Source organism: Moschus berezovskii, chromosome 13 (genome assembly GCF_049115385.1).
Source record: "Moschus berezovskii isolate FMDL1 chromosome 13, NW_MosBer_1.0, whole genome shotgun sequence".
Taxonomy (NCBI): domain Eukaryota; kingdom Metazoa; phylum Chordata; class Mammalia; order Artiodactyla; family Moschidae; genus Moschus; species Moschus berezovskii.
In genome coordinates, this window is record NC_142472.1 from 35,936,078 (window position 1) to 35,950,235 (window position 14,158).

At 41.5% G+C, this 14,158-nt stretch overlaps 1 protein-coding gene across 14 annotated transcripts in view; it reads right to left on the reverse strand.

The window, feature by feature from the left end:
- Positions 1–14,158, reverse strand: part of LMO7 (LIM domain 7) — a 228,959-nt gene that overhangs the window by 43,785 nt on the left and 171,016 nt on the right. For 4 of the 14 annotated variants that reach the window (XM_055426480.2, XM_055426475.2, XM_055426474.2 and 1 more), the window contains 7 exons: positions 12,879–13,131; positions 12,253–12,486; positions 11,642–11,920; positions 11,176–11,376; positions 9,594–10,316; positions 8,550–8,579; positions 310–427 (listed from right to left, as the gene is read on the reverse strand). In XM_055426480.2, the coding sequence (XP_055282455.2) occupies positions 310–427; positions 8,550–8,579; positions 9,594–10,316; positions 11,176–11,376; positions 11,642–11,920; positions 12,253–12,486; positions 12,879–13,131 (1,838 nt within the window). The remainder of the gene's footprint in view (positions 1–309; positions 428–8,549; positions 8,580–9,593; positions 10,317–11,175; positions 11,377–11,641; positions 11,921–12,252; positions 12,487–12,878; positions 13,132–14,158) is intronic. The other 10 variants (XM_055426483.2, XM_088842672.1, XM_055426481.2 and 7 more) reach the window with 7 other exon arrangements.

Sequence of the window (14,158 nt, forward strand, 5' to 3'; positions counted from 1 at the left end):
TCATACCCCAAATGCAACCACCTGAGCAAGTAAACAAGCTACCGACACTGCAAGGAAGCAGCTTCTCATTTTTGAGAACCCACAGAAAATATCAGATGATAAAGGGCTTCTGTGTTCCACAGTGGCCTTTAAGAGACAACAAACAGAGCAGAAGGGTTTAAAACTCTTTTTTAAAGGAAGTTGCTCAAATTTTCTATAGAACTGTAATCTGCCAAAGCAAGAAAAACTATCCCTTGAGTATACTGACTGTCTTCTTGGAGAAGAAAGAAGAGTCCAACAAACACATCCTCCCCATCTCCCAATACTCACATCCTGCCATTTCTGGTCCTGTTCTTTTAACTGGGACTTGATTTTTTGCATCTCCTCGTAACGTAGCTGTCGCAAGTTCTGAATATCCTCTGCGCTGACATCACTCATGGACTTACTCCTACGACAAAAATACTCATGGTAACAAAGGTTTGTGGGACCAGATTCAAGGTTAAAACTGGAAGGTTGGGCTTATATTTGGAAATTCCATCTACAATTCTGCGGTACTACCTAGATGCTTTCGTGATAATATCACAGAAATAGCACTACAGAGATAAATGGTGTTTTTTCCAAAACGCAGAAACAAGAGCCTAGCACTCTAGCCAAATGTGAATTCTTTCACAGAATGGCTAAATGAACCCTGAACCATGCTAAAATAAATAATCTGATGTTCATATTTAGAGGAGTCGATGCAGAAAAAGATTACATTAAAAAAAAAATTATTAGTTGCTAGAATCACCTGTCTTTATCTCCCCCAGAGATAATCTTTTAAGGTTTGGCTGCCTTTTCTGAGTACTTATTAAATTATTTAAAGCTTACCTGATATTTTTTCCTCAAGTTCAATGTCATGAAGACATGTGCTGCCGCAGCTGCTTCTCAAGGGTTCAATAAAGATCTGCCCCACCACGGCACTGTGCTCGGTCTCAAAGACCACAGGTGGTTTCCAACAGTCAGTTACTATATAACCTCTATCATAATCCTCTTTTGTATTAAGGCAGTTTTTGTTTTGTCCACGTGTGACTGCTGCCATGAGGATGTAATGCGGGTTAGGTCTCAAAGAGTTCAAACTAGGGTACTTTGAGTAGAGTGGGGTGTTGCCCAGGAATGTGTGCTATACACAGATCAGAGGAGGGGAAACTGAGGCAGACCTCCTGGAAAGAGAGGTCAGATCTGCATACTGAGGAGTGAAGAGACACGAAGCTTTTGAGTGTGGGGTACCCAAAATGTTCTTTCCTACCACTTCTCCTTTTATTTCATCGTAACTGAGTCCCCTTTTAGTTATTTAAATAGCTTTGCATCTCTTTCTTGGGCCCCTAAATTTGCCTTCCCCAAGATTTTGCTATCACCACACTTTTTTAATAACACACTTGCCCAGCTAGCTCAGGAATTCAATAACGATCTCTATGCTGCTGCTGCTGCTGCTAAGTCGCTTCAGTCGTGTCCGACTCTGTGTGATCCCATGGACTGCAGCCCACCAGGCTCCCCCGTCCCTGGGATTCTCCAGGGAAGAACACTGGAGTGGGTTGCCATTTCCTTCTCCAATGCGTGAAAGTGAAGTCGCTCAGTTGTGTCCGACTCTGAGCGACCCCATCGACTGCAGCCCACCAGGCTCCCCCGTCCCTGGGATTCTCCAGACAAGAGTGCTGCAGTGGGTGCCACTGCCTTCTCCAGATCTCTATGCCAGTGACTCCCAAATCCATAGCCTAGGACCAGTCTCTCTGAATCAATCCCAACTGCTTGTTAAACAAACATCTCTGCACGGATGTCCCCTAGGAATCTCCATTGTAAAAGGATCAATGGAAACAGTATCTAGAAAGAATTTTGTTAAGTGGTAGGTCATATGACTATAAACACATGGTTATTTGGCTCCATGATATAGCCAAAAATTTTGTCTCCAAACCTGCTTTTCCTCTTGTTAACAGTGTTACTTGCCTCCAGTCGTTCACATTTAAAATCAGAGAGCCATTTTCACCTTTGTCACTCCCTTCTTCCCATGTTCAATTAGTTATCAGGTCCTCTTATTCAGTGTCTTTTTCTTTCCATTTCTGTTGCCAACACCCTAGATCAGAGCACAATCAACTCTCACTCAGACTTTTAAAAAAGCTTCTTAAGTTATCACTCAGCCTCCAGATGCAGTGAAGGTCTTTCCTGAACTCTTCCCTTCAACGTAAAAGCCCTTTCAACAGTATATATTCCTTTTTAAATGCCACTCATTCCTCAGGATCCCTGTGAGACTATAGTCTGGTTGTGTATGCCTGTGCATGCTCAGTTGCATCCAGCTCTTTGCACTTACATGGACTGTAGCCCACCAGGCTCCTCTGTATGTAGGATTCTCCAGGCCAGAATACTGGAATGGGCTGCCATTCCCTTCTCCAGGAGATCTTCCCAAGCCAGGGCCAGCATTGCAGGCAGATTTTTTTACCATAGTCTGTGTTGGATGTATGCAACTATTCATTCTCTGCTTGGAAGTCTAATGGGCAACTCAAACTTCACTGAACAGACCAAAACCATGACTGCTCATCCTACAACCCACGTTCATCCCATAATCCATTCATCTCCCCTCTTCCTCATTTCAATAAAAGCCAACTCCATCCTCCCAGGACACAGGCCAGAAATCTTGGAGCCTTCCCAGATTCCTTATTCTCTCACATGTAACTGATCCCATCGAGAAATTCTGCCCCTCTACCTTCTAAATATATCTAGGGGGTGACCACTTCTCACCAGCTCCATCTTCACGACCCTGATCCAAATCATCCTATCTCCTGCCTGGACTATTACAATCATCAGCCTCCTTGCTTCCACCAGGGTGTATTCTCAACTCATCTCCTCTGTCCATGGGATTCTCCAGGCAAGAATACCGGAGTGGGTTGCCACTCCCTCCTCCAGGGGATCTTCTCGGCCCAGGGATCGAACCTGCATCTCCTGCATGGCAGGTGGATTCTTTATCACTGAGTCACCAGGGAAGCCCACTTAACGGGGCTATATAAAAACCCGATTTGAGAATATAAATTCGCTTAATTTGTAACTGCAAAGAATCAGGCTATATGAGCTAATATAATACAAGACACTAAAAAGATTTTTTTTCAGCTCTAAGGTATGAGGGGAATCTGGATGCCCAACACATGAGGTTATAGAAATTCCAGAACTAAATTGGAAACGTAAGTATTTTAAGTAATATTTTGGAGGGAGGAAGGCTGACCAATCTCAGCACGTCCAGACCCTTGCAGTCCTCACCCTCCTTCACTGGGAACTTTAACATGTGCTTTTTCAGAAAACACCGTCATCATGGGGTAGAGGCTCATCACCCTCCTGGGGAGCCCACAGCAGAGCCTGGCACATAGAAAGTGTTAGCTGCTCAGTTGTGTCTGATTCTTTGCCAACCCATGAACTGTAGCCCACCAGGCTCCTCTGTCCATGGCATTTTCCAGGCAAGAATACTGGCGTGGGTTGCCATTTCCCTCTCCAGGGGATCTTCCTGACCCAGAGATGGAACCTTCCCGCATTGCAGGCAGATTCTTTACCATCTGAGCCACCAGGAAAGCCCTCGGAGGTCCCCAATATAAATAAATGAGCCAAACATTGGCCAGAGTAGACAGGTCCCTGTGGAAGGCAGGAATGTGAGCCCCCTGTGTTCCCTGGGATCAAGTTACCTCGAGAAAGCCTGGCACATTCCAAACAGGTTGTGCCAGGCACCAGAACGAGACAGGAAGTGAGACCCAGCAGAGGGATCTAATGTTCACCACTCCCTCCCTCCCCACCCCTCCCCGCCCCCTGAGCATCATTTAACTCTTCTCAGTCTCAGTTAACCAGGAAGGAGACGCCGGGAAAAACGGGTCAGTTTATGTTGATGGCATTCCAAAAACCCGTCTGGTGCTATATACCAACTGTTCTTATTAAGGCAAATATGATCATGAGAGATCTACCGAAAACTGACTCCCAAAGCAGTTTCAAATTAGAGAGGTCACCCCAGGCCCCACTGATAAAATCGAGAACTTTTTGAGAGTAGGAGCCTTTCAGCCAGATCACGAAGAATTCTTTCCTTCCTTATCAGAGTTAACAGCATAATAGCAAACTTCTGAGGGTTCACCATGCGCCAACAAGACTGCCCAGCAGTCTCCATCGATCTCATTATACGAAGCCCTAGTCTGGTTCTACCAACTCAGGAGCTGCAGATCCTTGGGAAAACTACAGAGTCTATTTCTCTTTCTCCGCGTCTCTAAAATGCAACCTAATACCTACCTGACTACCTCCCCAAAATAAGTCCCATGGATATTCCTGGGAAGACTGTTCAGGAAAACTATAAAGGACTACACAGCCCTAGTATGTTTTGTATCAGTAGAATGAATTACTATTCACTGGAAAATCACAATTCTCTTGCAATTCATTTACCTTTGCATTTCCTTATTCGGAAAGACTCCGATTTAGAACCGCATTTGGACTTTTTCCAAAAAAATACAGGTCTAACATGCTGCATTTTTAGGTGAATAATTTTTTTTAAAAAATAGCATTTAGGGTAAAGAGAGAAAGAAGGGGAAGTTTATGAAAAAGGGGAGTAGATTATTACAAGATCACTAAAACCTTACTCTTTTTTCCCTACAATGCTGAGACTAGTGTTACAATGAGCACTTTTGTAAAAAAAAAAAAAAAGTCTCAGGAAATTTACAGATGAATATCTAAGACTAAGGAATCCAAAAGGGCTGACATGTAGCAAAATTTCCTAAATATAAAATCACTGATAATCTTATATGGCAAATAGCAATTCCATGATACTTAGTTTGGAGGTCCTCCACTTTCAAGCAAAGATATGAATATATCTATTTATGCACCTCTATGATTCATGGGGTCGCAAAGAGTCGGACACGACTGAGCGACTGAACTGAACTGAAATATATTTCCATTAACTGTTGCAGGAATTCTCTGAACACAAATCAATACTAAAACCTGGGAAAGAGATTTTAGAATTATCATAAATTATACTGATAAGACAACATACGAGACTTTTCCTTTATAGGTTTAGAGTCTATTACCAGTGTTTCTCTACAGCAGCACTACTGACATTTTGGGGCTAGAAATTATTTATTGTGGGGGGGCAGTCTTGTGTATTGTAGAACATATAGCAGTGTATCCGTAGCAACGTTGCCTCAACCCATCCAAGGTGACAATCAAAAATGTCTACAGACATTGCTGACTGCCTCCTGGTAGCAAAATCTTCAGAGAGTAACTCACATTGACTAGGTTTTCCCTTCCTGTTTGTTGTCTTAAATGCCCTTATTGTTGTTGAGCTGCTCAGTCGCATCTGACTCTCTGCGACCCCATGGACTGTAGCCCACCAGGCTTCTCCGTCCATGGGATTTCCCAGACAAGAATACTGGAGTGGGTTGCCATGTCCTTCTCCAGGGGATCTTCCCAACCCAGGGGTTGAACCTAGGTCCCCTGCATTGCAGGCAGATTCTTTCACTGCTGAGCCACCAGGGAAGTCCAGGTGCCCTTAAAGTTCTCCGGAATTTTTTTGGCCAAAACCCTTAAGTAAAATACACATGTCTTAGTTGTCTTTGATTATAACTTCACCTTGAGTCAATGTTCATTTCCTGTTGATACTGGCAGTAGATGCCACGGCTTAATTAATCACATTACAAAATTACAGCTATATACCATTACAAATTTCTCTGTCATTAACAGCTTCTGCCAACAGGCATCATAACCAAATTTTCAAATGTCATGGAGCCATATGACAAATCATGCAACACAAAAGCACACGTGAGAAAATGACAGCCACATACAAAGCATCTTACTAAAAATAAAGTGACAAGTGTTCAATGCCAAATAAAAAAGCAAGCCAGAAATAAACAATCTAAGGCTGGAAAGGGTGATGCACATTTCTCTTTAACTCTGTTCTCACCAAAAAAGAAAGCATTCATGTTACAGGCAGTTATTTTCCATCATAGGATATTGAGCAATAATGATTTTTCCAGGTAAGTATTCCACGCTGGAAAACATGCAAGGTGTCCAGAGAAACAGCACCCAGAAATATCACTTGTTTCATGTTTATAATCATTTACAAACATATTTATGAACATGAGACAAATTCTAGGCTAAAAGTCTATACTCAATTCAATTAAAATTTTTATCTTCATTGCAGACCAACTTAAGAAAAAACTGGTAACAGAGAAAATTTTTTAATCCCAAATAATAGATTTTTTATTGCAAGTGATCTAAAATACACCTGAGTTTTCTGAAGACCTATCTGTATTACTTTCCATTATTCAACAAGTCATGCATTATTCATTGGTCTCCATTTATAGACAACCTCACTTTATTTGTGTTACCCTGGCAGCTAGCTGCATGGGGAATAGCATTTAAAACAAATAGTGTACTATGCAAGCAGCAATCTTGAAACAGTCTACAGAAGGCATTTGCTGCTGCTGGCTAGGGCCCAGAAAACTCCTTAGCTTGCTGAGCTTTGGCATTTGGGCTTCTCTCTTCTTTTCTTAAACCAGTCACACAATGTGTCCCTAAGGGGGAAGACGTACAGTCACTGGAATAGCTGTACAGGTTTACATTTCCATCAAGTACTTGGACTCAGTGTATTCACATTTCCTTTAAGAAAAAAAACCTGATTATATTATAAAGTCTTATTTACCAATGAAAACTGTTCTGAAAGTTATCACTCAAAGTAGCTGATGCTGTAAAGATTTTTTTTATCAAGACAGCTTTCCCATGACGAATCGAGATTAGCAGATGCTTAAGTGTCATGCTAAAAAGTGCCTCGTACACCCTCCTGATGGAGTTGTTTTAAGCACACATGAGGAACCAGATAGGAGATAATGCGCCTTTGCAAGGCATACTGAAAGCATGCTTGGAGCCTGATTTTTAACATCAGTGGCCGAGAATTACTGGTAATTAGTTGCTCATTGCTCCAATACATCCTTGACATCTAGAATGGCTATATTGCTTTATATAGTGATTTTAGTTGATTTAGTTGATTTTGCTGCTAAGTCACTTCAGTTGTGTCCGACTCTGTGTAACTCCATAGACAGCAGCCCACCAGGCTTCCCCGTCCCTGGGATTCTCCAGGCAAGAACACTGGAGTGGGTTGCCATTTCCTTGATTTTAGCTCCTTATGATAAAGGAAATCAACCCTGAATATTCACTGGAAGGACTGGTGCTAAAGCTGAAGCTCCAATAATTCGGCCACCTTATGCAAAGAGCTGACCCTTGGAAAAAGATCCTAATGCTGGGAAAGATTGAGGACAGGAAGAGAAGGGGATGACAGAGGATGACATGGTTGGACATGAATTTGAGCAAATTCTGGGAGATGTTGAGGGAGAGAGAGGCCTGGCATGCTGCAGTCCATGGAGTCACAAAGAGTCAGACACGACTGAGCTACTCAACAAGTGATTTCAGTAACTTCTAAGATCTCCACACTATCAAAATTATCCAAAACTATCAAAATTAGAGAACCTTTGAGATAAAGTAAGTTCCAGTAGAGGAAGATACTGAGCTCCTAAGGCTTAGGCAGATTAAAATATTTGTCATACTTCAATTTTATTCTTATCAAAAACTATTAGCAGTTGGGTTCACAAAGTTACATAAAGTTGATATAAAATATTAAGATGTAGTCACCTGGGTATTCTGCCCTAAGAGTGAATGAGTCTACACTGCTTGTGCATATGAAAAGTTAAAAAGTATTTGTTTTAATTCTGCTATTTGAAATATGAGAAATATTTCCAGAAGGTTGTTTGTATACTATTTTATGTCTGCCAGGTGACAGAGTCAAATGACACAACAGTCAATCCCTTTATATCCAAGAGGACTGGTTCTGGGAGCTGCATTCCCAGATACAGAGGGTCAACTATAGAAAAAAACTGGGAACAGTTTTAAGTATAATCCTTGTAGCTTACACAGAAACTACCAATATTTTAATTTTTTGCAGCTTTGGAAGTCTGATTTGGCTTTATAACACAGCTATGTTATAAAATTTTATCCTAGTCAGGAATCTTGAAAATGTTTCCAAATCCTACTGAGGGAAAATAATGCCACTCAGCATCCCAACTAAGGAAGCACTCCTTGAACTAAGAGTACACAGGTAATGCCAACCACATGCCTTCTAAACTCAAAGTAAATACCAATATATTTTTTCCATTGAAGATTTTCTAAAATAGAGTTATCTGGGCTTCAACATCCAGAAACGAGAGGTTTGGCCTATGTACCAAAATAAATAAAACTAATCTCAGGCATGTGTTTTTGTGACTTTTAATCAACTCCTTAGAGGGGGGAAAAAAACAGGATTTGAACTTTCAACTTCTAATAAACAAAATATTGCTGTCACACAGCACTGCATGCACTGGGTACTCAGAAATATGACCATTCAGTTGCAGAATTAGGAAAAATGTCCCTGTTTTAGGTCTCATGCACAGCACAGACATTCCATTTAGTGTCATGCCAGGATAGAAATGCAATGACATACCACACAAAGGACAAACAATATGTAGATTTTTTTCACTGGGAACCACAAAACTTACCCGTTCTCACCATAAATCTTTTGAAAGAGTCTAAGAAATCAGAAAACCAAAAATTAAGTCATGTTTTTCTAGTTGTGTTAGTTTCTAAATAGTCAACATCTTCAAGAGTCTAATTAGAGATGGACAAATCTCAAAAGGTTGTTTCTTCACTCACATTCTTGATCATGTCTCAAATTCTCATTGATCTCATATCTCAAGGAATTCAGATCAAGATAAAGAATTTCCTCTTTTCCTTTGAACCAAATGAACAAATTCATTTAGGAAACAAACAAACAAGAAACTTCCTGTGCCAGGAACTAATAAGAAGTTAGATTTACATCTACTAATTTCATTTAACCCATTATTTGTCCATCCCAAAGTTCCACAAACAATATTCATCAAAACAGCAAGTTGCATAACACATAAATGCAGACTCATTATCAAAATGGCCATAATTACATACATGTAAAGTGTAGCAGACAGCAAATAACATTCATGCACTGTAATAAAATTTGCACTGAACTTTAAACCATCAATGTAAAAAGTCGCACGTCAATAGTCTAAGAAGCCTGGGTCAAAATCAGACAACAAAATCAAGTTAAATGAAACTTGCAATGCCATATTTTAAGGGAAATTTTTACACCAAAAATCATGTACTCTGAAATACAAGAAACAGATAAAACCAAACTACAACCAGAGTGTTTCAAAATGCCTGGATATGAAAATAAAAGTCTTTTAAATATAATCAGAAACAGCTTTGTGAAACGTCTTATGGCAGAAGCGTATCATAGTCTTCCCTCAAGGCCAAGGGCACTGTTTGTGGATACACACCTTCTTAAACAGGTCTCAGATAAGTGATTTTGAGACGTGCAAATATGGAATTGCACTTTTTCCACACAACAACTAGATCTGATTTTTCTCAAAGCAAAATCAATGCTTTAACAGGATGCTTCAAAACAGCTCATGACATGCACAGTTGGGCACTCTGATGCTACTTTCTCACACAAGGAAAGTCACACAAGACCATCCACGACAAGCATAATCCTTGAAGAAACACACTCTGACCTCTCCACCATCAGCCGCTTCCTGTGCCTAAGCCTGCTGGCCTCTCGGATGGACTCCCACTTCTGTAAGTCTGCCTCGCTGCAGGGACCAGGGGTGAAACTGACGGGAGGCACAGTGGTTCCCAGCTTCCAAGACTGGATCTTACGAGTCAACATGTCGTCTTTCTTCTGCCTACAGGAAGGAACTAACACTCTACAGCTAGTACTTCTTTCTTTCGAGGGGCATGTCCTTTCAAGCACACAGAGAAATTTTGCTTGAATTTCGGGAGGAAGCATCCAGGGTTCGGGCAATGGGACTGGCTGGTATCTATCAGGGCCTCCTGACAGAGGCACCTCTGTCTTCTGTGCTGGAATGCGGCGAACAATCATATCATCTTTTTCGAGGTCCGGAAGGACAAGTTCCCCTTCCCTACACTGCAGGATTATATCTCGCTCTACAGGATCGTCTTGCCCAGACAGCCTTCTTAAGTCTTCGAAAGCCCGGAGAACACATGGGTTTGCATGGAAAGCCCTAGTCTTTCTGACAAAGAAGTCGTCATTCTCTAAGTCAGGATCCAGGACCGGCATCTCCAGGCCATCTCCCGATCCACACCCTGGTGCGTAAGAGAGGTTCCTTCTGCGTGTTATGAGCCGGGGGCCAGCCGTGGGGTCGATTTTGATATTTGTTTCAGAAGACAAGATGTCATCAGAATATGTCTGGAGGGCCTGAAGTAATAAAAACTGACTGACGCATAGGAAAGAAAAAGGAAGGGAGAATCTTATTAAGTTTGGGGAGAAAAGGTAATTTAGTAGCAGACCAACTAGCTAGCCAGTCCCTGTGGGTGAATTATTTAAGGGGGCCATGGGAGGGATTCTAGCCGGGAAGTAAAACCAGCATTTAATGCCATCACCCATGATACCATTTAATGAAATTAGAGCAGAGTCTACTTCTCAGAAAAGGTGGATATAATTGAGGCCAAGGGATGGCACTAGGGTGGGAAGAGAGTGAACCTGCCTGACACACACAATGCTCCGTCCACCCCTTCCTCATCCCATCGGCCACAACGGCCTGACTCCCTTCCCAGAGAAGCAGCAATGATCCTGAAAGGTTTCCAGAGCTGAGCAATAAACGCTTTATGCAAGAGGCACAGGTGGTCAACAGAAATTAAATTCAGTGCTCTGAAGCTTTGTTTAAAAAGCTCTGCTGAATTTCTTCTTTGCGTTTTCTCACCAGTCTGGCCTGTCCCAGTGTCTATCTACAGGTTATTTCCTTTCTCCACAACTCCACACATAGCACAGCTGTATAATTAGGTCAGCAGCCTAAAAAGCCTTTTTAAATGGTTTTCAACAAGAACTGATGATGCCACATGTAACTCTGTACTATTGAACATGAATGGGCTAAAGAATATTTAATCCTAGTAGACTTTCAAGCTCACACGCTTGCACAGAAAGCATGATGTTATATGTTACGCTTTCATAATTCAGTATCAAGTTGGGCATCCATGATTCAGCTCATCACGGTCAGCGGTTAGTGGGGCAGCGGAAGTTGGCACAGGTGTCACAGGCTGGACTCCAAGCAGGCGGGCTCATGCAGGCAGGTACACCTGGGCTCATCTGAAGCACCACGGGTTCTCCTGGCTGCATGGGGGTCCCAGGAGTTTCTGGCCCGTTTGGTAGCCAGTTCCAGCAAGAGTGAAAGTCTTTGACAGTTGCTGTCTAGCCTATGATCTGCTTTGTATATTCTACTAAAAATGGTAGAGCTTCTGTCAGAGCCTGAGTCCTCATCGTCAGAGTCTGAATCCCTTCTACTTGGAGTAACACAGAGAAAGGAAAGAGAAAAGACAACAAAGAATGATGTAACTAAAAATACTGTCAAGCTCTGGCTGTACAGAAGACTTTTTAAAATCCAGTTCCTAAAGTCTAAATTCAAACAGTGTTTTTTTTTTTCAGTGAGCACATTTATAGATGTTGGAGGGAAATTAATCTCTCTCATAAAATGCCCACATGGAACGCATCCAGTCAGGGTACTGAATGGCCACTGGAATGAAAGAAACATGCACAAACACAAACCTGAATCCCTGAAATTCTTTATACCACGGTTTGTAAGTTTCCCTTTTTATTCGTTTCCAGTTCACATCCTCTGGGATCCAGCATTTGGGAAGAAACTGATCAAAAGCATTCCCTGGGCTTGGAATGACTGGGCTTAGCTTTCGCACATAAAGATCATCCTTTACAGTGTTGGGAACGCTTGTCTTGTCTTCGTTCTCTTCCAAATAACAAGAGGAGTCTGAAGGATCTTGTACTGTTGGCCAGTTCTCCACGTTTGTGCCCCAAGTTCTCCTCTCGTTACTGTTCAAAACATCCAACCAGTTAAGACACTGCGTGAGCAATTTGTGACACAGAACACAAGAGGCATGCTTTCTGTCTCACAAAGTTCACACTGTGAATGCAGCCAATTTGTTTCCATTCTCATCATTCTCATCATTCCAGGCCCTACAACAAAGTTAAGGCATTATAACAGCATCTCATTTTAATTAGAGAAGAGCTTGATACAGAAGGCCCAGAGACACTTATAAAATGTGTTAAGAGAGAGACAAATCGCAAACCATCTGGGATGTTACTTTATATATTAAAAATCAATAGCACAACAGGCATTCCAATCCAGGAGAAATTTTTCTGACCTCCTCAGTTTGTACAGCCCAGTGGTTAATGGGTCAGGAGGAGAAAAGACGGGTGAACAAGATTTAGGAGAGATGAAACTCTCAGGCCTCTTTTTCACTTGGAATCTACGGTTGGCTAAGTCATCCCAAACTACATCCGGCAGCCTCCGTTCCTCCTCCGAGTCTGATCCACTTTCAGAACCGTACACCTCCTTCGGATAGGAAGCTGGCTTCGAAAAATCATGCTCTGATCTGCTGATTTGATGGGAAATTAAAGAATTCTTTTTGTGTTCACTGAGCTCCATCAACACAGATTTTTAAAAAATGGAAACAAGCAACACAGCAGAGTTCACAATGAACAATGTAAGTCATCCAGGAAGCTGAAAGATAACCAGTGAGTCAAAGGCACGCATCTAAAAAAAGAACCAGCAAATCATATGCTGACATTCTAAAAACGGAAGAAATCTCTTCAAGATATGGATGACTAAAAACACAGGTAAGAAAAAGAAAGATTTTCATTAACGAATTTTTATGTTATCTATGAAATACATTTTAAGGATTATTCGTTTTACCAAATTTAAATATCCCAGCAAATTCCCCAAGCCTAATGAATTTTAAAACTCGGTAATCAGCTCACATCCCAGTACCTTGGAAATGTTCCATCTGCTTCTGTGTAGACGGCGCTTGCCCAGCTTCGTCTGTTATCCTCATTTTTGTCCAGCTTTTTCTTCCTCAAGGGTGCCGGCACGTACAATGGCTGTCTACTCTTGTTGGGTAAAAAGCGATTGAAGGGTAAGGCAGACTTGGGTTCAATAGCCAAAATCCTTCTATAGGACATATCATCTTTATTATGGTCCTGCATTTTGAATGTAAATTCAGAATCTGTGTCACTTTCACAACCTATTAACAACAACAACAAAAAAAAAGGCACAGGAATTTGCTTTAGTCTCCAGATTTTTCATCTAACTGAAACCCACACAGCCTGCCTGCTTTGTCTTTCCCTTGGAAACCCAGGGCTCTACTGCTCACTGTGGGGAATATTTTTAGAAATTTGTCACGAAGTTGTGATAAGACCCATTAGGAGGAACTTGCTTTGCATACTGGAGGTACACACAGTACATTCTTCCACTGGTACACATTCTAAGTAGAAAAAGTTCCAGTTTATGGCCGAACCCCTTTTCTACTCAATCTTCTCATGATTTTTTGTAAAATTTGTTGATGGAATACATATAGATATAGTGTAGCCACAGAGTCAAAGATGCCTAACATGAGATCTGAACAGAATTCAAGGGAACCTCGGTCATTTAAAATAAATTCTGCCATCATCCAACATTTCTGTGGGGCGAAATACCAGGAAAGACAAAGAAAAGATGTAAAATGCACATGATCACAAAGAAGTCTGATAGATACTTATGAGACCCTTATGAATCACACATCACATACATGGTGGGACCAAATGACTCCTAAAGTCCTAAAGGAATATTAAGAGACCACAGAACTCAAGGCATTTTCTGACAGTGGTCACAGAAATATTGGGAACCTTCTATTTTGACTCAATATCATTTCTGCACATATCTAAAAGAATAAAGTTTGATACACCTCAAGGTCAGATAACTATAAACACTACTCTGTTCTCAAAAAAAAAAAAAAAAAAGCCAGTCTGTCCTTTTAAACACATGGGAAGAAATGAAGGTACAAAACATTATAGATATAGCTGAGCTGTCTCCCTTCCTGCCCTTTTTTTCCTGCCTTTGTGTATTTGTGAAGAAAATTTGCAAATGCTACCATCTTTGGTAGATTAGTAGCTGAGTACGTGGGAGCCACCTGCTCTTAGAAAAAAACAAAAACACTTCCAGGTTAACCTGAGCCAAAGGCAGTCTGTCCCCTCTTCCCTGGCTGGCAGGAGTTTACAGCGAGTAACGCTGAG